The sequence below is a fragment of the Meleagris gallopavo genome, chromosome 7 (genome assembly GCF_905368555.1).
Source record: "Meleagris gallopavo chromosome 7, MGAL_WU_HG_1.1, whole genome shotgun sequence".
NCBI lineage: Eukaryota > Metazoa > Chordata > Aves > Galliformes > Phasianidae > Meleagris > Meleagris gallopavo.
Window position 1 is genome coordinate 8,395,258 of NC_139410.1, and position 25,457 is coordinate 8,420,714.

Genomic DNA, 25,457 nt, shown 5'->3' on the forward strand with positions numbered 1-25,457 from the left:
GTCCTGGTGATACTGGTGGTGTCTTAATGGGCAGAGGATTGATTAATGGCAAAGTCCCCGTCGCTGCACTGCTGGGCTTGAGCCCAGACGGCTTTAAAGTGTTGCAGAGTCAACCCAGCCCGTTGTGCTCTCCAAATGGCCAAGGTGAGAGCTTTGAGAAGTGGCAGAAGAATTAACTGGATGAAGAATGAATGTGAAAAATTTCTGGAAGAATTTGTAGAAGGATTTGGAAGAATACCCATGGTGGCAAAGAGCACAAAGGGCTGGCTCTGTTGGAGAAGAAAACAGACTGAGATTTCAGAAAGCGGGGAAGGACCGAAGCGCTACCCTGTCCCTCATTACCGGAAAGGGACGGAAAAGCTTCGGCTCAGGCGCAGCGAGGCTGCTCGGCGGTGCGGGATTGCCACCTAGTGCTGTCGCCGGCTGCAGCAGGGCTGACATCTGGCTGGGTGATGGGCTGAGATAACATGGGAGCTGCCCACCTCTGCAGCCTGGAGGAGATGTGTTCTAAACCGAAATTTGCCTATTTTTTGTGTGTTTCTGGGACAATTGCTCTCATGCCAGCATCCCTGTGCTCAGGATTTGGTTGGACTCAATGGTCTTAGAGGTCTTTTCCAACCTAAATGATTCTGTGATTCCATTAATCCATGTGGATGCCCCATCCCTGGAGGCATTCAAGGCCAGGCTGGATGTGGCTCTGGGCAGCCTGCTCTGGTGGTTGGTGACCCCGCACACAGCGGGGGAATTGAAACTAGATGAGCATTTTCATCCCTTTTCATCCCAGGCTATTCTATGATTCCATGATTTGCCACAAAGCGTTGAGTTTTCAGTGTGAAATGATTCCAACTGGACCCAGCCTGGTATCACCCTGCTCAGAGCAGGGCTCAGAGACCTCCAGAGGTGCTCACAGCCCAAATCACCCCGTAACTCTGTCCTTTGTCCAAACGCAGGAACAATTCACTGCTTAAAGGCATGAAGACAACATTTTGGGGAGCTGTAGGGAGGAGAGCCCAGAACATGACTGGAACAAAGGCATTCCCTTTGCCTGGGAAGGTGCTATTCCATGAGACCACAGTGTTTGGTGACTGCTGCACGCAGCACACCTTGAGTCAGGCAGACAGCTTGGGAAGCCGTAGTGCCAACACCAAGCAGGCACACTGCTGACATTTCTGACATCTGTCAGCTCTGGGGAAGATGTGGCTGTTTTGGACGCTTTGTGACTCTGGGGGCAGGTTGCACCTCCGAGGCAGGGCGGGAGGAGCAATGTGACAAATGTCCCTGCCAAGCTATGATGGAGATGGTGTCTTGTCCCATACTTGATGCTGGGATCATCCATGTCCCCTGAGCCAGAGCAAATCAAGTTAGTGAGGGATATGAAGCACAGATTTGGTGGCAGTGGTCCTCACAGGGTGACCCATAGCTCGTCTCCTGCCCCATCCCTCTCCCATGGTATTTCACTATGTGTGGGCTCAGCACTAGAGGCTCCCAAACAAGCAGCAGCAGCAGCAGGAAGGCAAAATATGGAAGGCAAAACAAAGGCAGAAGCACCAAAGAGGGATCTGAATTTGTTTTTGGTTCACATTTCTCTGAAAACACTGCTGACCTGAGGAGAGAGGAGGAAGTGAAACATCGAGCAGCCCCCTTGCCAACTGCTTTGTCCTGTAAGAGATTAGTTCCCTCCCCTGGCTTACAGGGATTTGTGGCTGCTTCATCTGCTCCAGCCCAGTGGGGGAGTCGGTGCTGGGGAGGGGCCTGGTGGCTGTCCCTACTCCAGGGTTTGCCCCACAGCTTTGCAGCACCCACTGGCACCTTGCTGCTGCAGCCCCAACAGTGGGAGCACAACGGTGTCATGGGGTGCTTTAAAAAGAGCGTGGCCAGCAGGTTGAGGGAGGTGATCCTCCTCTTCTGCTCTGCCCTGGTGAGGCCACATTTAGAATACTGTGTCCAGTTCTGGGCTCCCCAGTTCAAGGCAGACAAGGAACAGCTGGAGAGAATCCAGCGGTGGGCCACAAAGATGGTTGGGGCCTGGAGCACCTCCTGGATGAGGACAGGCTGTGGGAGCTGGGGCTGTCCAGCCTGGAGAAAGCTGCCCAGAGAGGCTGTGGAATCTTCTTCTCCAGAGATATCTAAAACATGGATGCTTCCTGTGTGACCTGCCTTAGAGAAGTCACTTTAGCAGGTCTTTGGACTGGGGGATCTCCAGAGGTCTCTTCCAGCCCCTATGACTGTAATTCTATCACAGTGTGGCTCCAGGGACACTGCTCCCAGCCTGACCTCGTGTGTGGCCTTGCATGATTTTTTGCACCTTGTGGCTTTTATTTATTTATTTTTTTCCCCAAGATTTCCCCAAGATGTAGAGCTCTGCATTTTACATTTTTGTTAGCCCTGAGGATGCATGTGGCTGCTGAGGGGTTTCAGGGAGGTAGCTGTCTGATAAAACCCCCTCAGCCTTGGAGGAACTAATGCGCAGTAGGGAGGAAAGCATCCTCTGCATGAGGGGCAAGAAACAGGCTTGGTAGGTGGACCCAGAGTGCCTGGCAGGGCTCTGGGGGTAAATCGGGAATTGTCTGGCTCAGAAGTGCTTTTAGAGCTTTTGTTTCTGGAGGTGAAGGCTCTCTTCTCTCCCACTCCATCACTCTCATCTCGTCACCAGGCACTGGTGAAGGTGGTGGGTAAGCAAGAGGCTCGAGGTAAACTGGAGGAGAGCTTGTGACAAGTGGGCTCGCTGGATTTATAGAGACTGACTGAACTGGGTTTGTAGAAGTGTCGGGGGGGTGACGGGTGCTGCCGGGACTGTACCATCCCACTCCCACGTGCTGCAGCACTGATGCACTGCAGGGGGATGCAGGACACGGGAGCGCAGAGCAGGCCAGCACACTGCTGCTCCTGGCACCTCTTCCCATGCCAGTGCATTTCAGCAGGTGCAGGGCTGTATTGGTTTGTGAGGATGCACCCAGCGGGGCTGTGCTTGGGAAGCAGCGGTTTCACTTCCCACTCGGTAGTGAAGCAGAACATTTCAAAGAAGGAGCTCCAGGTGATGAGATGTGTCACCCCACCCATTTCCCAGGTGCTGTCCCCCCACCTTTGCCCCCTGTCCCCATCCTTCAACTGGGAGCACAGATGGAGGGCACCAGGTGTCAGCTAGGAAGCTTCCTACCTTCCTCTCATCTTCCCAAATGGACAATGTCTCTGCTCATTAGGCACCTGCCCAGGGGGCTGATGTCAGCTCAGCTCACGTAGCTCATGGCCTTTCTCAGCTCATCGCTGCCGCAGCTCTGACGGCTCCGGAGCGCTCAGTTCCCATCATTTCAGGCGGCAGTGGCTGCCTCCCTGCCCGCCCTGCAGCCAAGACACTCACCTGCACTCCCACCTCCTCTCCCGAGGAACAGGGCTTCCAAGGAGGCTTCATTAAGCACTGGAGAATAATGGGCACCATTGGTATGCATGCGCTCATGTCTTAGTTCCTTGCTGGGCAGTGCCTGGGAGGAGAAGCCATCTCTGCAGCCTGCCAGCTGAGGCTAATGCATCCCGACAGCTTGTTCACTGGGACATTAAAATCATTGCCTCTGTCTGTGTAAAACACACAGAGAGTCAGATGATGGGAACACAGGTCAGGGGAGGATCGTTCTCTCCCTTTTGCGATCAGCGGTGCCACTGGGAAGCCAGGCAGCAGAACCCAGCAGATCCCCCCAGTGTTGCTGCGTCCCGCCCAATGTAGGTCCTCACAGACACACAGCAGGACAAGCCCTATGTGGGAATGCACTGCAGCTCAGGTTTTAGGGAGAGCACTGTAACCCTGCTAGAGCACTCCCTGCCAGCTACATACTGCCTTTTTTTCAAGGTCTTCAGTTTCCCTGGGATCTGCAGCAAAGCGTGATCCTCCCTTGGCCCCTTGTGCAAAACATGAACCAAACAAACAGCAGGAGAAGTGCAAAGTGCTCACAGGTGAGGAGAAGCTGACATCAAGCTTAATTGGCTGATTTTGCTCAGGGCACCTGTGCAGGCAGCTTGTGTTAGTCTTTAAATAGTGGTACTTGCTTTTGTGAGCTTGCAGTTGGCAGAAGAGACAGACTGGGTGCTGGGGCAATGGTCATGGTCACACCTGGTGGTATTTGGGGCTGCGCCTTAGGATAATATATAGAGGAGCTGCATCTGCATTTCCAGTCATGACTAGGTGCAGAAATAGGGAGACTCTAGGCAAGATCCCTGAAAATCTCTTTTTGCCTGAGCAAGCTCCCTTTTGATATCCCTCGTAAAAGGTTCCCTATGTGTGCTGATGGGTGAGCCAGAAGTAGCCCATCCATGGCTGAGCAGAGTGGCAGGGCAGTGTGTGAGCTAGTGAGTTCTCTATACCATGAGGCTGGAAGGGAGTGGTGGCGCTCAGCAGTGGCCAAGATCTTCAGTACATAAGTGGCATCGAGCAAGGAAATGGTGCTGCCAACCTGGTGTTGATTGCATCCTCAAGATGCTTTTGTGTGGGAGCAATAGGTGTGCTTTGCTGGGATCTGGCAAGAAAATATCACAGATTTCCTGTGTCTTTCTCATTGCACCATTGAGTTTTTCACTGGAGAGAATCAACCAGGAAAAGGAAAAATGATAAGGTGCAGGGGCTTTAGCCAACCTGGAGAGAGGATTTGGGAGATGATGGTGAAGATCCACAAGTGGACAAAAAATCACTTGTCTGTAAGCGGCCTTTTAATACAACCACTGACTTGCATTGTCTACAGATGAGCCAGATCCTGCCGTGGCTGGCTGCTTGTTGTGCTTGGCAGTCTGTTAGTGTATGGGCAGAAGGGCTGTGATGCATGTAATAAGAAGCAGAGCTTCTGGAAGATGGACTAATATTTGATTTAGAAATCTGCTGACAAGGTCATTAGTGATGCATTTCCTGGATGCTTGGGCTTGGGATAAGCTGAAAATTGGGATCTGGAGGACAAATAAGGCTTTCCTTTTTTGTGATTCTCAGCAGACTTTCTCTCCAAAATGCTTAAAAGAGCGTTCCAACATGTGCCATAAACGCTTACTGGGGAAACACGCAAGACCTAAGCAGCAATATTCTCAGAAGCAGGCTCCTCTCCACGCATCTGCATTGCAAAGTGTTCCTTGCAGCCCTCTTTCCTTCCAGGGTCTGAGTCCTTCAGCTCACGTGCATTTTGGTGAACTGGAACTGTGCTCAGGGGTGGTGTTGGGCAGTGGGGAAATCCATCAGCATGCTGCTTGTGGCCTGGCCCTGCTGGCTCTGTCCAGAACTTCACCTTTCTGCACCAAAACGTCAGCTGGTCAGGAGCTGACATCTTGCAGAAAAACAGCTGTGGTTTGGAGTTTGTAAAAGGGTATGGACTTGTAACCAAGAGTGAATGTCTGAGAACTGGAGATTTGACCTACATGGGAGTTTGATGTGCAGCAGCATCTGAGCTTCAGTGTTATTTTTGTTTTTGTTTTTTCTTCTCAGTGGTGACCAGCAAAACAAACACCTGCCAAGGACCCCCTGCTTGAGGCTGTTTTATTCCTGGTGCCAAGAGGATGCTCCAGTGGGTGCCTAAGTGTCACACTCTCTTCCAGGTCTCTCCCTGCTGCCTGTGCTGCTGACCCCAGCCCTCTGGCCCCCAAAGGTGAGTCTCACCTTTGCTGCTTGCAGGGCTTTGCTTGTGTTTTCCACTCTTTCCATTGTTTTGGTGATTTATTTAGATTCTTTTTAGATCTTCTGGGAGCCCATAGGAAAAGGATGCTACCATCTTTTGACAGTGGGATTTAAAAATGATTACTTCCAGTTGGCCTTGGAGGGTGGGGATGTTGTCAATCTGGATATTGGGGTGGAAAACCAACATTCACTGTGGGAAAGGTCTGGCACAGGTGCAGTCTCCACTTACAAGCAGGAGCTGCCCCAGTATGTTTGGAGCTGCGATCAGCAGGAACCACAGCTCACCCGTCCCGCTGCTTGAAGAGTATTTTGGGCAATGGAGAGGTTTTCCTGCCCTCTGGCACTCAGCTTATTAACGGCTCCGGCTGCTTGATTGATTGTATTGATGAGTAATACATGCCCCAGTTAACTTATTGGGAGCAGCAACAAAAAAAAAAAGCAATAAAAATAACACTATGCCCATGTCACCAAAATGTGTAGGAATGCTGCCGTTGCTGAAGCAGAGCCATGACCCCCATGAGGCAGATCACAGTCTCACTGCTGGGCTCTGGGTGAGGCCCTGCCCCTCTGTCTCACCCTTCTGATGGCTCTGTTGGTGACTGCTGGGGCAGAACCTCCCCAGATCTGAGTCTGGAGGAAAGTGTGCCCATAAGCAACCTGATAGCAATGCTCCCAGGTGTCATCATGGTCTAACCCTTAGCTGAGTCCTGTGAAGAAAGAGGAGGGGGGAATGACCCAAAGCATACTTTATTTCACAATGAAGTTGGCTTTCCCCAGTGTTTCAAAGCAACCACAACAGACCATCTCTCCAGCAAAGGCTTGGCTCTGCCAACAGGGACCCCCAGTATGAAAGGGAACGTAGGGCTTACAGGGACCCTTCCACCTCCAGCAAGGGAACTGGGGCTGAGGGATGTTGGGAAAGACCAGGAATCAACCTTCAGCCTTGTACCCAGCTCTGCAGGCTCCTGCTCTGCACTCAGCATGCCCCTCCCTGGTGGACTCCGGCCCTCTGAGGAATCGCTCTGGAGCTCGAGGCCAGCCTACAGGGAGAGGTAAGGCAAGCTTGGTCCCTCTCCAGCTCCCATCACCTCTGCCCTGTCAGACTTGGTCACTCACCTTCTGTCGTGCTGGTCACAGGAGTCCTATAAAACCAGCAAAAGAGCCAAGCTGGGAAGAACAGAGATGGGGTTGTGCTCATCAGCCTCTCTGCTTTTGTTACTAAAATAGATCTGCTGTGGCCTGAGGCTGTTGTGCTGTCCCAGGCATTGACTCGCATAATGGAAGGCAGGGCAACATTTTCCATTAGTGAGGAGGAGGATGTGCAACTCTTACTAGAAGATGGCCCTGTAAAGCAGGAATGTTATAGTGACTGGCAGACCCATCTCTCTCCCTTCTCACTCAAATGATTCTATGGTTGTATGGGGCTGGACCAAGGTCACAGTGCCACAGTTGGTACATCTCCTGGGGTGTCTGCTGTCATGGGCTGCAGCTGTGTGTGCTGCAAGCAGCCTCTTGCAAGCACATCCATCTGTAGTGGGATTGGGAAGGGGAGGCTTCAGAGGCTCGGAGGCCATATGCTCAGGAAAGGATGCGCTTTGGGGAGCTACGAGGAAGGCTCTGCTGGCAGACCAGTGGGTCTCGGGAAAGGGCTCCCCATGACCATCTCTGAGGAAAACCAGGGCATGTCCTTGCTGGGGGACTGTGTGTCTGACTCAGGATCACAACCCCAAACTGTCCTCCCACAAACTCTTGTGACCCTGCTCTGTCTGGCATGTGCGTTTTATCCCTTGGTGAAGATGTTTTTCTGCAGTAAGCGGTTATTAAAGCACCATTTGGATGAACATTGTGACATCTCGCAGCTCCCACCTCCTCCGGGCAGGTCTCCAGCCTGCTTCCTCTGCCTTCCCACGCTCCCTAGTGCCATCCCTCTCTCAGGACTCCCTGAGCATCCCTGCCTTCTGCTGTGTCCCCAGGCAGGACAGGAGCCTGGTGCCCAGCTCTGTGCATTTGCAGCTCCTGCCCCCAAAAGCAAGGCAAGGCATGCTTTCTTTTAAACACTGACCTTCCTCATGGCTGCATCTTGGACATCTTGCCCCATGGCACGCATAGGAACACCAGGTTAGAGCTGGGGGATGTTTGTGCATGTAACCTTGAGCATGCCTGCCAATGTCCTTCCTCCATCTTTTACATTCAGAAGTGATCCTGTGGATGCCTGTACTATAGCAAAACAGTGTGAACAGGGGAAACCTGAAAAAGGACTTTTGGGGGGATCAGTTAGCTCTGGGAAATGGCTGCTGTTCCATCTTGCGCCCAGGCAGTTTTAGCTTCAGGGCAGGTAAGGTGCTTGCGTTGCATGTCTGTGCTGGAACAAGGCTGACCAACCGCTAACGATTTCCCATTTTGACCCTTCTGCTTAATCTGAACTTGAAGGTGAACAGGAGGAGTTAATGGCATCGATCCGGGCTGCGGCTGATCAGCACTGTGCCCCTCTCCTGCTGCTTTTTCCCTGCCTCCCCTTCACGCCTTTCAAAAACCATCCGTCAGAGCAGGCTGGCGTGGTACCGTGCAGCTGACCTTGCTGGGGGACAGGGGGACAGCATGCAGGAGCCTGCTCTGCCCTCGTCGCTGGGCACAAGGTTATGGGGTGCCTGAAGCTAAGAGGGGCAATGCTCCACTGAGGAATAAAACAAAACCTAAGCATGGCTTGGAAACCTTGAACTTCCTGTTGCTAATGCAGAGAAACCTTTTTTTTTTTTTTTTCTTCCCTTAGCATCTTGCTTGCTTTATCCATGGATTTCCTGCAGCTGAAAACAACAAACCATTTTAATCTACGTATTGCTTGTTCTGATCTTTTAATCCAGCTTGCTTTCTATCGGCAGAGCAGCCTAAAATCATTTCTCTGCCTGCCCCCTATTATATAATTATTCGGCAGATTACTCAGGGGCCAGATGTGGCTGGGCACTGCTGTGAAGGGATGAGGGGCTGCAGAGGAGCACTGCAGGTCTGGGAGGGAGGGAAAGTGTTGAACTGACTGCACTGTGCTGAGTCCTTTGCATTCCAGCACGCAACGGCAAGCAAGGTTATCCCTCAGCTCATGTTTGTTGAAAGAAAATGCCCCAGAGTCTGGTTAGAGAAGTGCGGCCTCTAACTTGGGGAGGATCTCACTGCACTTCTATGGTGTATTTTATGGCTGTATTTCTGTCTCTGATCTCACTGCGGTGTTATCCACGTCTTGGGAAGGAATGAGACATGGATGGTGCTGCCCCTGCAGAACTGCTTGGCGTTCCTGTGGAGAGCATTGGGTGGAGGACAGCCTGGGTGAAGGACCAGCAGCTGGGGGGAATATCATAGTGACACTGAGATGACATGGCTTCATCACCAAAGCCTTGATTTCAGCCAGCTATCAAGGAGCCTTAGATGTTAACCTTAGATAATGAAGTTTGGAGCCCTTGGGCAATAGGGTGTTTTGGGACAGCTGCCTTGCAGAAGCAACGTCACTAAAACTGATGCCAAAGGAGGATTTGCCCAAGGATTTCCATTTGCAGGGATGATGAAAAGGTGTATCATCAGCATAGGATGGTGTAGCTGAGGGATTTGCTGGGAGCGGCTGGTGTTGCCAGCAAATACAGCTGCTGACTGATCTAAACCATGGGCTTGAGTCCATAAGAAGAACAACAGGATGTCTCCAGGAATTCCTTTTCTCCTCCTCAGAAGGAGCGTTTTTGCTCCATTGGGCTGGTACAGAAGAGCTCTATTTACCTTAAACACAAGGAATCCAAAACCTAGAAGCAAAGTGAACTTTTCTTCAGTCACCCAGAATTAAGGACCAAGTTCCCTCAGCTACTTCAGAGCTCGCATTCCCTTTGGAGCCTGGATGTGCAAGGCCACCAGGACTGGCAGTTGAGGGAGAAAGCCAGGAGATGCTTAACCCATGGACCACAGCTGGCTTGGATGTGATTGGGATGTTTTTTTGGGTTGAGCAGGTGTTTATGGAGGTGACTTTGACATGTTCTTTGAGCCGGCTTAGCAACGCACTTTTGGGAACAGATGGTGCCTAACTTGGAGCATACTGCACTCCATCTATAAGACACCAGACATCTTAGTCCTTCTTCCAGAACAGCTGTTTCAACTGCCCCTCTGCCTCCAAGGCAGGAGATCTGTTGTCTCTTGGAGTGGCTGGTTGATAGGAGGGCACGGGAGGACGTGAACAGCTGTGGAGGAGTCCAAAGCAGTGGGGGGACGTGAGATGCTCTTTGTTTGGCCATGCAGTGCTTACAATGCATTCCCTTCCTCGGAGGCTCATAGAGAGGGTGTACCAGTTGAGATCTGGGGACCGCAGTCAGTGTTCCAGCCGGGTCCCTCCATCACTGCTGCTTGCTGCAAGCTGGCTGTTCTAACTCAGCTGGCGCCAGCAGCTAAATGTGTGCTGCTGAACACACTCCTCCCTCCCGCACGCTCCATCCCTGGCTGATGCCCTGGACAAATGGCTCTAAATTTCCCCATGTACAGAGCCCCAGCACTCATTTCGTAGCAGAGCTCTTTCCCCTTCATGTTGATAGCATTGGCTGGTTTGTTCTCATCGCCTCGAGGCAACCCGATTTGCTCAGTGGCCTTTAAAAAAAAAAGATGAAAAAAAAAAATCAGAGCCCACTGAAATGACAAAAACATGAGTGGCGGGTGCATCCCCCTTTACAGCAAACCAAGGGATTTGGGAGAAAATAGGTCACGTGCTCTCTGTCCCATGCCACGTGGTTTGCCATCCCAGGGCCAATGAGGTTTGGAGCCCTCCACGCAGTACAGCAAAAGATCACTGGGATTTTTTTCCCCATAGCATTTTTCATCCTTTCCAAACGTGAAAAGAGTGGCCATCTGCACAGACCCTGTCACGCGAAATCAGCACGAAAGCAGCTCTTTGATAAAGGTAAGAAGATTTAAAAGATTGTGTTGGTGGAAGACCATCTGCCGCGTGCAACTTCTCCTACAGATGAAAATTGATGAGGTGCTACGAGATTCGATTTAGTAGCGTAGTGGTGGTGATAGGAGGATGGTTGGACTAGATGATCTTGTAGGTCCTTTCCAACCTTGTGATTCTATGATTAGTGAAGAGTTGGGAAGTGAGTCGAATATGGGGCTACAGTGGGGGCTAACAGAGCTCTGAACATTTAAGAGCCTTCCCGAGTGCATGTCTTGAGTTGAGAAAATAGAAGTTTGTGTTGGACAGAGGTTGGATTGTGGGAGCAATAGGTAGTCAGCTCCAGTGAACGGCTGCTCCTCCAGCTATCTGGTCTTGCAGAATTGCCATTCTTTGCTGTAGTGTGGATTTTATGAAAATAAAGAGGAACTTTACCTGCATATTGTAGCTAATGCTAACAACCACCGGGTCGGGAAGCGCCCATCTCTGTGTTAGCTGGGATATCCATCTGCTATGGATTTGTGTGATGTACGGTGTGAGCTGCTGGTGGATGTGTGGGGACAGCCAAAATCACATCAACCCAAAGAAACGGGGGCTAGAATAACATCAACACTCATCACACCTGGGTCTGTCTGTGCAATAGAAGCCCTGAATCTATTTGATTTGATTTCTGCATTTTGGTTACATTTCCATTAATTTTTGCTCTCGCGCAGAGGAAATGGGCAGAAATTTGATTTGAGGAGAGGAATGCCTTTTATAATGGCTCCCTTCTATTCTTTGGGTAACCGTTTTCCCCATGGTCGCTACATTTTCTAATGCCTTTGCTTTATTTTCTTTCCGCTGGCATTTTATTTGGTTGAAACATTTCTTTGTGAGTATAACAGTGAGTTATTAGTTTCAGAGGTTAGGGAAGGCTGAAATGCTGTTGAAATCAATCCCAAAATATCACATCCTTATTATAAAGGGGAAATATTTTCAGATATGTTTGTCTTGTAATTTGAGATTTCTGGGATAATGTCATTTTAATGCGAATCCTATTAGAGAAATCCATTTTCTTACTAGGGAGTCACGTCTGGCTCAAAATAAACCAAAAACAGTGGATGAAGGGCAATGTGTTTAGGTTTCCATAAAATGATTGACCTTTGTTTTGGCAGATGCAAAGGCAGCTGCTATAGCTTGCATTTTGATACAGAAACCAACCCCTGAAAAGTCATGGTTTTGTATCATATTCAGGCTTTCATCTTCAATTCCAAAATAATTCAGTCATATTTTTGAAACTCTTAATCTCAGTTCTTTCCCTCTCGCTTAAGGATTAATTTGTGCAAACATTTTTAGTATTTCCAGATATAAAGGCACATTTTGACGTCTTTCCTCTAGGGTAATAAACATTGGAGATGTTCTTTTAATCTAGTTGAATTTAAGGACATTTGCTTCTGAAGAAAACACACTGTTGGGGGGGGGGGGGGGAGGGATGAAAAGAATGAAAGAGGAAAAAAAAAAAAAAAGTAGTTTTGGGGAGTGGGGTTTGCTGCAAGGAAGGGGGGTAGGTACCATGTCTGTGGGTCTCCCAGTGCACGAGAATGAGCCCCAGCCCAACACCAGCCCCATGGGGAGCACTGCCCGTCCCTGCAACACACTCTAATGCTTCTCACTCGTTGCACCCATCCTGGTGCTGCGGCTGTGCACGCACACACACATCTGTCTTCTTTTATTTTATTCAGGCTTTGCTATGTGAGTAAATGGTGTCAGGGCACCAGACCTGCTCCTCTGGAGCCAGATTTGGGGATGGGGGTGATCATGGCACCCTCCCCACAGCCCTGGTCCCATGCTCAGCACACGTACAGGTTTCCTCCTCAGTGTGCTTGGCTGAGTGTTTGGACCCGAGGTTATAGAGGACCTACCACAGGGAGAAGGAGAGGGGAAAGCACGGCTCTCCTTGATCGTAATTGAGGCTGAGGTTTAGCTGAAGTGAAAACAGATCAGGAGTGACAGTTTTGGAGCCTGCTGTCAGGGTCTGAGCACAGCGCGGCGGCGATCCACCCCCAGCCGCCCAGGGCCACCCTCCTCCTCTTCTTTCTCCTCCTCCTCTTCCTCCTCCTCACCGGTGAGCATGGGACAGGGTCACGCTGCCTGCCTCCATCCATGGCGCATCTCATGCCTGGGGTTGGTAGCACAGCCACTGACTTTGTTGCATGCCACCCCTGCCTACTTTCCCAGAGGCCAGAGGTGATTGACGTGGGTTTGGGTTTGCTGAGAGCCAGTGCCATGGAGGAGCTCTAGGTCCAGTCCCACGGTCAAAATAACACACGCCTTGCCTGTCTCAACCTTCCGTGTCCTGTCTGCTCTTGTGTGCTCCAGGTCAGTCTGTCCATCCACCAGTGCCTGGACAGACCCCTCCAGGGCAGCGGTCGTGCAGCAAGCCTCATCCCTATTTCCAGGGATTAGGGAGAGAAATGGGGCTGGGATGAGATGAGGCAGGAGATTGCTGTGCTCACAGCATGAAGGGATTTGTTGGCTGCCCCCAGATCAAGAGATTGAAAATGGAGGGAAATTACTAAGATGATGCTGCTTGGGATTAAAGCCAGTCTGGCCAGAGGCGGTCTCCTTCAGATGGGGGTGGCGAATGGGCTGCAGGCTGCCTGCTGCTCTGCAAGCATTTTCATCTGCTGCAGAAGACGCAGTGGAAGCAGTGGAAGTCCATCCTCAGGACTCTGGAATGCCTGGAATTGTGTGCAGTGTGGTGGACTGAGGTGGGGAGAAGGGGACAGGAACGGGAGGCCACCTCCTTGGTGGCTCCTTGTCCAGCGGGATGAAAGTGGCCCTTATGTTCTGCTGGGAACCCCGGAGGTGCTCTCCTCTCAGCCATCCCTGCAGGCAGAAGGATGCCAGGAGCATGCTCAGAGCTCTTTACAGAGCTGTGTCCTCTGGTTTCCTGGCTGCAGGAGGACAAGCCGTGTGTCCTCCGAGGGCTGCAAAGCCCCACGTGGCCTCTCTTCTTTGGTGAGCACTCGTCATGGACCTCCGGCCATGAATGTCCTCTTTTGAGTGTCCTTTGGCCTTCCCCTGAAAAACGGCGTGTGAGATGTGTCCCAATAGCATTGCAGGGCATGTATGCTTAGTGTCAGTAATGAATGTTCTTTATATCATCTACAGAGCAGTGTGATCTGATGTCAGGCCCAAGGTAGTACAAGGTCTCTGTGAGATGTGTGTGGTAGAGGGACTCTCCAGGATGGGTGAGGTAGGTGGACCACCAGGCAGCCTAGTCACAACATCTTCTCACTCAGTTTCTTTAGCCAGGGCGAAACAAGGCTAAATTGGATGCATCCCTGCAGCATGACTGACCCTGGGGCACAGCACATGGCTGTCCCTGCTGTGAGGAAGCTGTGTTCCAGCACCCAGCCCAGTTCTCCTTTGCTGCAATTAAGACCCTGCGTAATGCCCTGTCTCCTCCAGTCTCCTCCAGCCTCCTCTTTTCTGCAGACCTTGGTTCCTCTGGCCCTTTCCTCTGTCCCTGCGGATCCAGGGTTGCTCTCTGCTGGCTGGATCTCCCATGAAGACACATCTCATTATTCTTGGCTTTCTTTTGCAGATCCTGAGCTTGTACACTGAGTTATTGCTCCCAGCCCTTTTTGGGTGGATGAGGAGCCTTTCTTCCATGCCTTAACCACACAGAACAACATTCAGTGCTTTCCCTTCCTGAGTCATATCTTTTTTTCCTCACCATTGCCAAGCTCTCTTTGGGTTCTTGCCATGCTCTCAGCTAAACTGGCTCCCCTAAGCTGCCTTTTTACCTGGCACTTTAACAGGAGAGCCTCTAATACCTGCTCTTTGAGCACTGAGAGGGTTTCCCAGCCATCTCCAAACATTTTCCTTTATTCCAGGCTTCCCTGGCTCGTTCAGAAAAATGTCACATAGGAAGATATTACCAGCCATGTTCCTACCTCTGCTGTACCACCTGTTAGGGCTTTCCCCTCTCTGCACAAGCTCACCTTGGGGCTGCAGATGCCTGCAGAAATGCTTCGCTCCCCTTGTGCCATGTGAGGTTCTCTGTTCTCCAGCAGCTTGGTCCTGCCATCCTCTGCGGCGCTGAGTCTCATGACGCATCCAAGGTGCAAATATGGAGCACAGCACTGAAGCTCTTGGCTTCTAAATCTCAGCAGTGCAAAGCAGCACCGTTTCAGCTAATTAATTAAAGCCAATGGTGCAACGTGTTAATGGCAGCAGTGCCTTTCAAGGTGACTTGGGCACCTGTGCCGAATGGAGAATAGCAAATGGTTGGCCCAACCCAGCTCCTCATCAGCACCTCTTCCTGCTTTCCAGAATCTCCAAAGAGTTGGCTTGAGCATGGAGGAACTGCTGGTATCTCAGAAAAAAATCTTCAATGTGTTGCTTTATTATTTAATTTTCTGGCAGAGTAAAATCTGTGGCTGAGGAGACAGCCACCTTCCTTATCCAAGGAGATGGTATTTTCTCAGCACAAGGTGTCTTAAGCCCACCCAGCACTTGCTGAAGGCTTACAGACATCTGCAGATGTGCAGTTGCTCTTGGTGACTGAGCAGCAGTAAGCCCAACAGAGTAGTGCAAAGAGCATCAGTGCTCATAGGAAATGAGCTGAAATCTCCCATGTACCTAAACAGTTTAACCTTCACTGAAAGGACTTTTTTATTGGCAAGTTGTTCCAAAAGTAGCTGACAGGGTGAATTGGAAGTGACTAAACTCAAGTGTCTTGTCCTCACCTGCAGCCTTCCAGAAGCAGCTTTCATTCAATACAAAACAAATTCAAAAGGGTTCTTTCACCTTGTGAAAAATGGAGTTGGAGGTTTCACAGATGTAAATAATTGTTACCTCACTGCATGCAAAACCTTCATCCTGGTGTGATCAACAGGGAAAAGCTGCAGCTTCACTTGCTGCCATCACACAAAAGATGGCTGTAATGGCCATCAGGACAGATCCAGTGCTTCTCTTTGGATTGGGCTCGCGTTAGAGGCCGTGGATATCAGTGCTGTCTGACATCAGGGGGACCAATCTTGTTTTCACATCTGACTTCCCATCCATTCACTGCCCACCCCAGGGTGATGCTTCTGCTGGAGGCTGCTCATCATTAACCTCTGAGGTGCGGTAGTTTAAGATGGATGCAGTGGCACCCAGCAGATGAGCAGGGACTCCTGGACGTCACTCCCTGAGTTTCCAGTGCCTGCTGGCAGGACCCAAAGGTTTGCGCTTTTTTGTGATAGGGACTCACCAGCTTTGTCCATCTGGGACAGGCCTCTGCTGTGATGCTGCGTTTCTTGGTTTGTCAGTCAGGTCAGAAATCCCACTGAAATGCCTGAAATTTAAAGTAAGTAACCACTACAACAGAGAGGTGAAAATGGCTAGGGGAGTTTTGCATATCATGTAGAGCTCCTCTTCTATTTTCTTCTCAAAAACTGGAAGAGATCGTGTTTAAAAACCAAGCTTTGCTCAGCAGTACCAATGAAAACACCTGAATTTAAGGTGTGTTCAACAGAAGGGAACCCAAAAGCAGGATGCACAGCCTGATACTAGCCCAAAACAAATCTGTGTGGTGGCTGGTGGATGTACTGTGTAACAAAGAATCCCAGGAAAGCAATGGGGAATTTCCTGAGGGGAAGAACGGTTTTAGCACAGCTTTGGGCTGGTCTGAGGGCAGAGATGTTGGTCGATACCAACACCTAGAGCCAGTGTTCTGTATGGAAGGCCACCCAGTGTGAACAAGCAGCCCTGCTCTCTGGGGTGCAACGGACCTGGGGAGCAATCCATGCTGGCTTGAAGGGGATAGGAATCAATTGTTTAGGAAATGGAGAAAAGATTTCAAGAATTCCATCTAGCAAGAGATCAGGGGCAGGATCAGGTGGTAGAAGACAATCAGAGGTGCTGAGGATGCAGCAGATGCAGAGATTGTGATGATGGCCCTGGCTCTGAATTTGAGGTCGTGGGAGCTGGAAGAAGGGGCAGAGCAGGGGGTCCAAAGCAGGAACAATTACATCTCTGCAACAGGAGTTGGGTAGCTGGCATAAAAGTGAGGGAGGCTGGAAGAATCCCGTGGTTCACAAGAGCAGATGGGAAGGCAGGTTACAGTTGCTCTTCAGCAGCCAGTGGGTGAGAGACATCATCTGGAGGAGAGCAGAGGAATGGGAGCAGGTGACCAAGAATGAAACATCCAGAAGGCAAGAGCAGGGAGATGTACTGATGCTGAATCTGCAGTGATGCTTGGAAAGACCAAGGGCCGGTGAGAAGTGGGAATACCATAGCTGATTACCAAGCTAGAGTGGAGGTATCTCTTTTTTTTCTATTAGAGTTTTCTAACATGTTTTCAATGGAGCTGGAGAGTGAGTGGAGGAGACATTAATCAAAATGACTCTTCTGTTTGTGGAAGCCAGCAGCAGCTGCAAATACAGCTCTATTGCAAAACAATGTTAGGCATCACGCATTTGGACTTCTGTGCTACTGGCCTCTCATGGCTTCGTCTTCTGACCGGTAGTTGATGCATTTCCTTTTGGAGCCTGGCTTTTAGTGAGTACCAGACTTTGGTTTTCTGCCACAGCAATTTTTATCCTTTCTCCTTCCATCCCCAGTCTGATCTAGCCAGACTGCATTGTCGTCATAATCCTGAGCTCACTGCAGCACGCTGCCCCAGCCACTAAAATGTGATGCTGAAAATTGCTGGATTAGGTCTTAATGGCAGGATCAAGCCACAAGGAGATGAGTGGGGAGAAAGCTTAAGCAAGTGGGCAGGCAGATCTTGGGAAAGTGTATAATGTCAGAAAAATGGCTTCTTTCCTAGACTGCCTTTTGCCCTCTTCATTTAGGACATGGCTTTCAGTCTCCAAGGTTCAGAAAAAACTGGCCCAGGATTTAGGAAGTGGGTATCAAGAGGTCAGAGGTGCTTAAATATTTCCTCCTCATTGCTTAAAAATGTACTCTTAGCAGTATGGACATTCTGGCCAAGGTGTTAATCTCAAACATGAAACTCAGCCAAAGCGTTAGAAATATGGCCCTTGCTGTGACAAATTGTGCTGTGATGAAGGATGCTGGAGCTTTGCAGTTGGAGTCCTGCTGGTGGGACTCTGAAGCTCCAAAGAGCCCGTGATATGTGTTGAATGCTTTTCAGAATAACATTGCCTTTGAGCAACCACCAAGGTGCTCGGGATCTTTGGGTGGTGCCTGGGTGGGTGGCATATGCTCCTCGTGCAGACTCCTGGCTGGTCCCAGTGCTTTGCCTACATGGACTTGCAAGAGCTCTTCCCTTAAGGGCTCCAAGGCTTTGGAGTTGGAGTGGCAGCCTGGATTGAACAAACCTACCAAGAAGAAGTGGTTTTCTGAAGGCCATGCAATGGGCGACGAGGCTGACAGAGACTTTCTTTGAGTTTTACTTGGCAGTGCCTGTGACTTTCCATCCAAGCCCTTCTTGGAGGGGGAGGGTTGTGCCTCTGGGATGTTTTTGCACCAAGTTGTTTTCTCTGATTGTTTTTGGACAGCTTGAAGAAAACATTGCTGTCCCCCAAAATAAATACCTAGTCAATGCTGTGAAACGTGATCTCTGTAACACTGAGGAGTATATTCCATGATGGAATCTGGAGAAGAAACCCTACCTTATGCATCTGGCTTCTGGTAGTGCATGGTCCCAGAGGCACCAGGGTGACTTCAGTTCAGATAACCAAACATATTTTCTGCCTGATCTTTAGCTTTCTTGTCTGGCTTGGAAGGCAGGTTTGAGAATAGACTTGAAAAATGGTGTCTACTCAGGGCAAAGGTGCTTTTGCTCAACTGCGACTTCCACACTTCCATGTCTGGGAAATAACTGAGAACTAGAGTACCGCTGCAAAGAGGGAGTGCGGGAAGGAAAACATCCACAAAACCCCAGACATGAGAAGGAGAGGAGTGCTTGGGACTGTGTGCCCTAACAGGAGCAGGGACCCTTCAGCCTCAAAGGGTGGGATGTGAGGTCTGCAGACAGCAGTGATGCTAGCGATGGACCTCTCTGGTAGCAGATGCCCTGGTTCTCGCTTGCAGAGGGGCTGCAGGCAGCTCTGGCTGGAGCCATGCCCAGTAAGTGCCAGCAGATGCATAGGAGAAAGAAGAGGAGGGCTGGTACAGCACGGCCAGGAGGTGAGGATCTTTCTGCTGGGAAGCAGCTGAGACAAAGAAACAAAGTGTTCTGAGGGAAAATTGAGCCATTTGGAGCTTTTTATTTTATTTGTTTTGTTTTGTTTTGTTTTATTTATTTTATTTCTTATCTCAGTGATAGTTGGAGGTGCGTGAAATGGCATTTTGGTGAAAAGCAAAGTGTTCTGAGTTACTGCCTGGCTGTGGTGGCATTTGGGTGCCCTTCAGGAAGACATTTCCAGGGCAAACATGCCATGAGCTGGGTGACTGTGGTGGCAGGAGCCAGCCATGCCCCCCATGAGGACACCAGCTCAGAGGAACCCACTGCTGAACAGAGGCTTGTAAACCAGACTAGAGAATGAAGCCCAGCTCAGCACTCAGCCTCCCTCCCCATGTTTATATTCCATCTCCTGAGAGGGGGCCAGGACATGAAAATGATCACAGTCTTAAATGGACTAAATTAAATTAAATTAATACACAGTGTTCAGAATTCTCTTAATAATTAGATTTCATTCAATCTTAAGTGCATCTCGATGTTTGCAATGTGAATTGGCTGGCACAAAGGCGAGAGCACCAACTTAGGCAATCTGTCCAACCTCCAATAAACTGGTGTGGAAAAAAAATCGGAGTACGTCTGAGGAGGGACAGGAGTCCTCCCACTGTTCTGGGTTTCCATTTTCCTTCCTTTTCTCTACTTGGTCACTGGTTCACAAGCTGTTTTGCAGTCAGTGGGTATTTCTGATGGATTAAGAACATTTCCTGGAATTTACTAGATTTGTTTTCAAAACCAAAGGAGAGGTGAAGAGCTGGGTTGTTCTATGTATTGATGATGCCTTCTGCAAGCACTCTTCCAAAAGGCAGGTGGATTTAAAAGCTCTATGTTTTCTCTGCAGTCAGGTCATCCTTTAGAAAAACATTTTGGGACAGATCAGCATTGGGTGCCATGTTCCCAACCCTGCAGGTTGGAGTGCTGCTCTGCTTCTTTGCATGCAGTATCCCAGGCATCATAGCTCTTACTTGGTTTGCAGTGTACCTTCCATTTTGGGTGCAAACTCGGCTCTTCCATCTTGTGGTGCTGCATCTTTGATTTCTGCAGGGCTGCACCAGCTCTGTGCTGGGTTGGAGCTGGGCACTGTACTTTATCCGTCAGGCTGGATGTAATTGTGTCCTCAGGGCTTCTGAAGGGAAGGACAAAGAAACAATTCTGAAGATGCTGTGAGCTAGGCAGAGCTCACTTGCCCTGTGAGGAGATGAGTCCTAGTGCATGGGGTCTCTTTGGGCTGAGAACACTCTGAAATGTTCAAAATGGTGTTCGGAGTGAGATTTTTTCTCATCACTTTGTCTGTGAAGAATGAACAATGTTGGGGGGGGTACACGGACAGAGTAAATGCCTCTGATCTATTGTTCTCGTAGTTTCCACTGCATTTATGAGCTCCCATATAAAAGACTTACCTTTCACTAGTATGATTAAGAAAAGGCCAGTGCAGCTTTCCTGCTTGCTGGAGCATGAAGCGTGTTTAATTTAATAATGCTGATAGATCTTAAAGCCAGGAGCATTTGGCTAACACATGACCCACTTTTTCAATCAATTGGAAACATTTACATAACGGCCAGCTTCAGGGTCTCCCATGTGAGGGATAGGGAGCACAGGGCGGTGGTAGGTGGCTGCAATACAGGGCATTTGGTGAGAGCACAGTGGTAGATTTGATGTGTCCTTGGTGGAAAAGCCATGGCTCACCTCCCTGGGGCTGCCAGCCCCTGCTTGGAGCAGCACAGCCAACGTGTCAGCTCTCCCAGAGCTGCTTGGTTTGTGACAGCCCCGTCTCCATTCAGCTGTTCTCTTGTGGGAAAGCATCATCTCTCTGCTCACCGTATGGCTTTTGTCCATTTTGAGCTTTGTGGGGGCCTACTGGAAGAGGATGCTTTCTCTCAAGCCCATCTTGCGGCCATTTGTGCACTGCTACACATTTATACATCCCAACTGCCTCTTTGCTTCAAAGTAATACTTGAGCACTGGTTTACCTCCCTTTTTTTGGTCACAGACACTACTGTACGAGCACAAAAAAACAGCAGATTCTTGTGACAGAAAAATCTCCCATCTGATGTGTACTGAGGGATTAAATAACATGGAGGAGAATTGCTGCACGTCTCCTGGCATTGCACACAGGAGGATGCTGGCACCGTCCCTGAGACAGGACTGGTCTCCCCATGCAGTAGGCTGCAGAGACATTCGGTGTGCCCACTCCTTGCATAGAGATGCTATTAAGGAGACACTGGCAAAAAAAAAAAACAACAGAGGATTTGTTTCCCTACCTACTGTGATTTGTCTTCCCCTGCCTCGAGAATACCGGTAGCATTTTTACCTCTAGAGGGAAGAGGAGGAAAGAGAGAGGGGATGGAAGGGAACATATCAGCGCCTGGAAAATGGGCAGAGGTTTCATGAGACATGTACAGCTGGAAATGGCCTGTGTTCATCAGACACAGCACCTGGCTTACAGATCTGGATTAAAATCCAGAAGTGCAGTGATCAGTACACCAGCTCAGCCCTTCCTGCTCCTCGCTCTTGGAGCCTGATGGATATTTCCACTTACAGAAGAGGTGGCTTTTCCAAAACCCACAGCTCCAGATTTTCTGAGTGTTCATTCATGCTCAGAATGATGAATTTTGGTTTGCCAGATGCATGCCCTGGGTCTTTTGAAGTCCAAGCTCTGCAATCACTCTTTGGCCAGGGGGTTCTACCAGCTCCCTACTCCCTTGTCACAGAATCACAGCGTCACTTGAATTGGAAGGGACCTTTGAAGGTCATCTAGTCCAGCTCCCCTGCAATTAACAGGAACAGATAGATGTGCTGACGGTGGGGTGGCAGAGGTAGGGGTGGTGAATCCATGAGGAGGGATCAGGAAGGCAAACTTATCCCAGGGATGCCCATCTTTGTCCCTCTGTCCCCAGGTGATACGGCTGTGCTGCTGCCTCCTCCTGTGCCAGGGCTCCTCCCACTTGTCTCCCATCCCTGGTAGGAAATGGAGTCAAAGGTCTCAGAAGGCGGCCTGAACGTCACCCTCACCATCCGGCTGCTGATGCATGGCAAGGTAAAGGCTCCTGGCAGGGCTACACCCCTCTTCCTTTCCTGCTTGGGTTATATTCATGTCTCACAACATCATTTATTCTGTGATGTTTTCTTTCTTTTTTTTTTTGGTAGGAAGTCGGAAGCATCATTGGAAAGGTAAGCACATATTTTAGATTCATTAAATAAGTTTAAGGAATGTGATGCAAACCAGCTTAAAATCTTGTCTCGTAGGCCACAAGGCACCATTTAGCTCATGCAGAAAGCTTCACGAGATGCATCTGCTCCATGATTAAGTCCTGGCTATTTGTGGTGGTGAAGATTTGCAACATTAACACCTTATTCCTTATGCTCACACCTTATTTATCCATCAACTTTTCAGGCCTGGAAGGAATCACAATTGCAGCCATTTTGTATCTCATGATATTAGAGTTCTCCACACACACTAGAGCAGAAATTATCCTTCGCAACCACTCTAAAAGGCCATCTTTTTTGATCATCTAGACTGTTGATGAGCTTTTCCATGAAGTTTTCCTCCGAACAGGAAATCTAGAAAGGGAGGTGTAAGGTACAGTTATGCTATTTTGTCTGTACCAGTCCTTACAGATGTGGGAGCAGGGTTGAGTTTGGATCATCAGCTCTTCAACTCGCCCATCACGTAGGTGCCAGGCCCAGGTGCTGCAGTGTGTTAGAGAGATGCATGTTTGGAAAGGTTGTTTTATCTTGAGTTTTTACAATGGCCTATGTTTCTGCTTCTTATTTCAGAAAGGAGAGACTGTGAAGAAGATGCGTGAAGAGGTGAGCAACTCTGATCCATGAAGTGATTTGGATGAGTGGGAAGGGCTGGCACCTCTCCTCCAACAGCACACACAGCATGACCAGAGCTGTCCTAATATCTCACAGCCCTGTGAGATATTGTGTTTACTGGGAATTTTCCAGAGACGAGAGCTTTCTACTTCTGACACAGTGAAATAAGATTACTCATGAGATGAGCATGGTCTTTGTATGTTTAGCTGCCAAAGAGCTACCAGATCACTAAGCAGAGCTCTTCACATACAGTGATGCCACAGGCCACTCTTGCCTTGAAAGCACAGGTTCACATTGCAGTAAAATATCCAAGTCAGGCCTTGGAAATCCTTTCTGGGGACTCAAGGCGACTCAGGGCTGGAAGTACTGTGGGACAAGGGTGGGAGTTTTTAAGATTAGATGGGATGTCTTCATGTGGTGACCAAGGAACAATTTGCAATGTGCTCCCAGGGCATGCTGAGTTTCTGCTATTGGGTGCTCTTGGGTGCTAAGGATCCAGCTCAGGAAAAGGGTTTTGCTGGAGGCTGCATCTGGTTGCTTGCCTGGCTGTGGCTGCTCCAGGAATGCCCTTCTCTTTGCAGAGCGGGGCGAGAATCAACATCTCGGAGGGAAACTGCCCTGAGCGGATTGTGACTATCACTGGCCCCACCGATGCCATCTTCAAGGCTTTTGCCATGATCGCCTACAAATTTGAGGAGGTGAGAAATGTGATCCTTTTCCCCTGAGAGGGCGGAGTGCGAGGGTTTGCATGCAGCCCTTTTAGCCCACTGTTGGGTCCAGCAATACATCTGGATGCCTTCAACCCATGTGTGTGTGGTTGGACTCGCTCACCCAGTACACAGCCTCGGCACTAAGCCTTCCAGACATCTCTCTGTGGGCAAGAACTGAGCCCAGCCTAGGTCTGGAAGATGCGATCCCTCCTTGCTGGCTCTGGGCATTTGGGTTGGGGTTATGTGGCAGACGTCTGGGTTGGGGAACGAGGGCTGATGCTTTGTCCTCTTCTTTCCCCAGGACATAACCAACTCAATGAGTAATAGCACTGCCACCAGTAAACCTCCAGTGACGCTGAGACTGGTTGTACCAGCTAGCCAGTGTGGCTCGCTGATTGGCAAGGGAGGCTCCAAGATCAAGGAAATCAGGGAGGTAAATCACACTTAGTTACTGTGGGTAACTGCGTCTCCTCAGAGCTGATCTGCATCCTTGGAAAGGGGGATGCTCATGAGCTGGCATCGTGCGTCAAGGCAATTCCCAGGATGGTCTCTGCTGATGCAGGAGTGGTGTCACGGGTTTTGTCCCATGGGACTTGCCATGTCCTCGCTAGGATGGGGCTGCAGCTCTCTGGGGGCACGTGGCACTGGAGCTGAAGCTGGGTGAAGGGAAGAGGGCTTCTGCATTAAGATTCCTCCTTCTCTCTCTTTCTGTCTCCAGTCCACAGGTGCTCAGGTTCAAGTGGCAGGGGACATGCTGCCCAACTCCACGGAGCGGGCGGTGACAATCTCGGGGACACCCGACGCAATTATCCAGTGTGTCAAACAGATCTGTGTGGTGATGCTGGAGGTACAGTCTGTAACAAAGGGGGTAAAGTATATAGGACAAAACCTGCCCGGCATCACAACAGCACTGAGAGCTGTGGATCATGTCCTTGTCACTGTTCACCACGCGTTAGTGGACCACTATCATTTCCTGGTACCTTCGTGTGAAACCCACCCAAGTGTGTTTTCCCCCCACTGTGTGTTATTTCTAGTTTGCTAAACTGGAAACCATTTGGGTGCCTGAAAGGAGAAGGTTGTATCACAACACCAGAAGGTTTCAGGAGAGGAGTGCTGAGAGGAAGCAGCCAGTGCATCTGCTGTGCTGGGACAGCTGAGGGGGTGCCAAGGGAAGGGAGTGGTGGGCATGAACCTAAGCCCAAGCTCCAGTGAGGTGGAGGAGGAGAGGTGGTGAGGAAGGCGGGTGCAGAGCAGGAGCCATGGCATGCATGAACGTGTGACAAGTTTTCTGGGAGAAATTATTCACAAAGTCCTCTGCTTTGGAGCAATGCTGCCGTGCCAACAGCTCATTGCTGGAGCTGTCTGCAGCCACATGCCCCACCTCCATGCTTACTACCTTGGAGAAGCTCAAGAAGGAACCCATTGCTGTCACAACACAGTGACATCCCTGCTCTTGGTGCCTCCCAGAGCCAAAGGCACAGACACACTGCTCTGCTGGGTGGCCTTAATGCCACTGTTTCTTTATGGCAGGGAGAAACATGTTTCAGAATTGCATAATAGTTGAGGTTGACAGGATCTTTGGGTCCATCTGGCCCACCCCCTGCTCCAGCAGGGACACCCAGAGCAGAGTGCCCAGCACCATGTCCAGGTGTCACCAAGGAAGAGATCCCACAGCCTCTACGTACTTGTGCCAGGGCTCAGTGTCACCTGCACAGCACAGAAGTGCTGTCTGATAGTCAGAAGGAGCTTCCTGTGCTCCAATTTGTGTCCAGTGCCTCTTGTTTTGGCACTGGGATGTTTGCTGCTGCAAGAGCTCCAGAAGAGGATGCCAAGATGTGGTTGAGATGAAGCAACACCAGCCATAAACAACGTCAGTTTGCCAGCAGAATGACTAGAGAGGAAAGGCCGTGAACCTTGATACCAGTCACTGCTGGTGCTCAAATGGACACGCTGTGTTGTTAGAGGAGCATGTATTTAGCCATGCAGTGGCTCCAGGCCATGCTCTGTACTGTGGTAGAGGTGGGTTCGAGGTGATGTTCACTGTGTGTTATAAATCTTGGGTGGTTGCTGTTCTCACTGACCAAAACACTGGGTTGATATTCCTCTGTATTGCTCAGCAGTGGGAAAGAGAAAAAAAAAACAACAAGCACATGAATTTTATTGCAGTCATAGATCTGAAAAGTCCCCCAGCTTTAACAG

General features: G+C 49.9%; 1 protein-coding gene across 31 annotated transcripts in view; it reads left to right on the forward strand.

Annotated features, from left to right (window-relative positions):
* The window catches only part of PCBP3 (poly(rC) binding protein 3), a 48,499-nt gene that overhangs the window by 3,941 nt on the left and 19,101 nt on the right, over nt 1–25,457 (forward strand). For 18 of the 31 annotated variants that reach the window (XM_085228791.1, XM_085228788.1, XM_085228794.1 and 15 more), the window contains 9 exons: nt 5,453–5,612; nt 6,595–6,693; nt 10,473–10,562; nt 21,627–21,766; nt 21,877–21,900; nt 22,507–22,539; nt 23,130–23,246; nt 23,560–23,691; nt 23,977–24,126. In XM_085228791.1, coding sequence (XP_085084917.1) covers nt 21,698–21,766; nt 21,877–21,900; nt 22,507–22,539; nt 23,130–23,246; nt 23,560–23,691; nt 23,977–24,126 — 525 coding nt within the window. In that variant the 5' untranslated portion in view covers nt 5,453–5,612; nt 6,595–6,693; nt 10,473–10,562; nt 21,627–21,697. The remainder of the gene's footprint in view (nt 1–5,452; nt 5,613–6,594; nt 6,694–10,472; nt 10,563–21,626; nt 21,767–21,876; nt 21,901–22,506; nt 22,540–23,129; nt 23,247–23,559; nt 23,692–23,976; nt 24,127–25,457) is intronic. The other 13 variants (XM_010713162.4, XM_085228795.1, XM_010713175.4 and 10 more) reach the window with 3 other exon arrangements.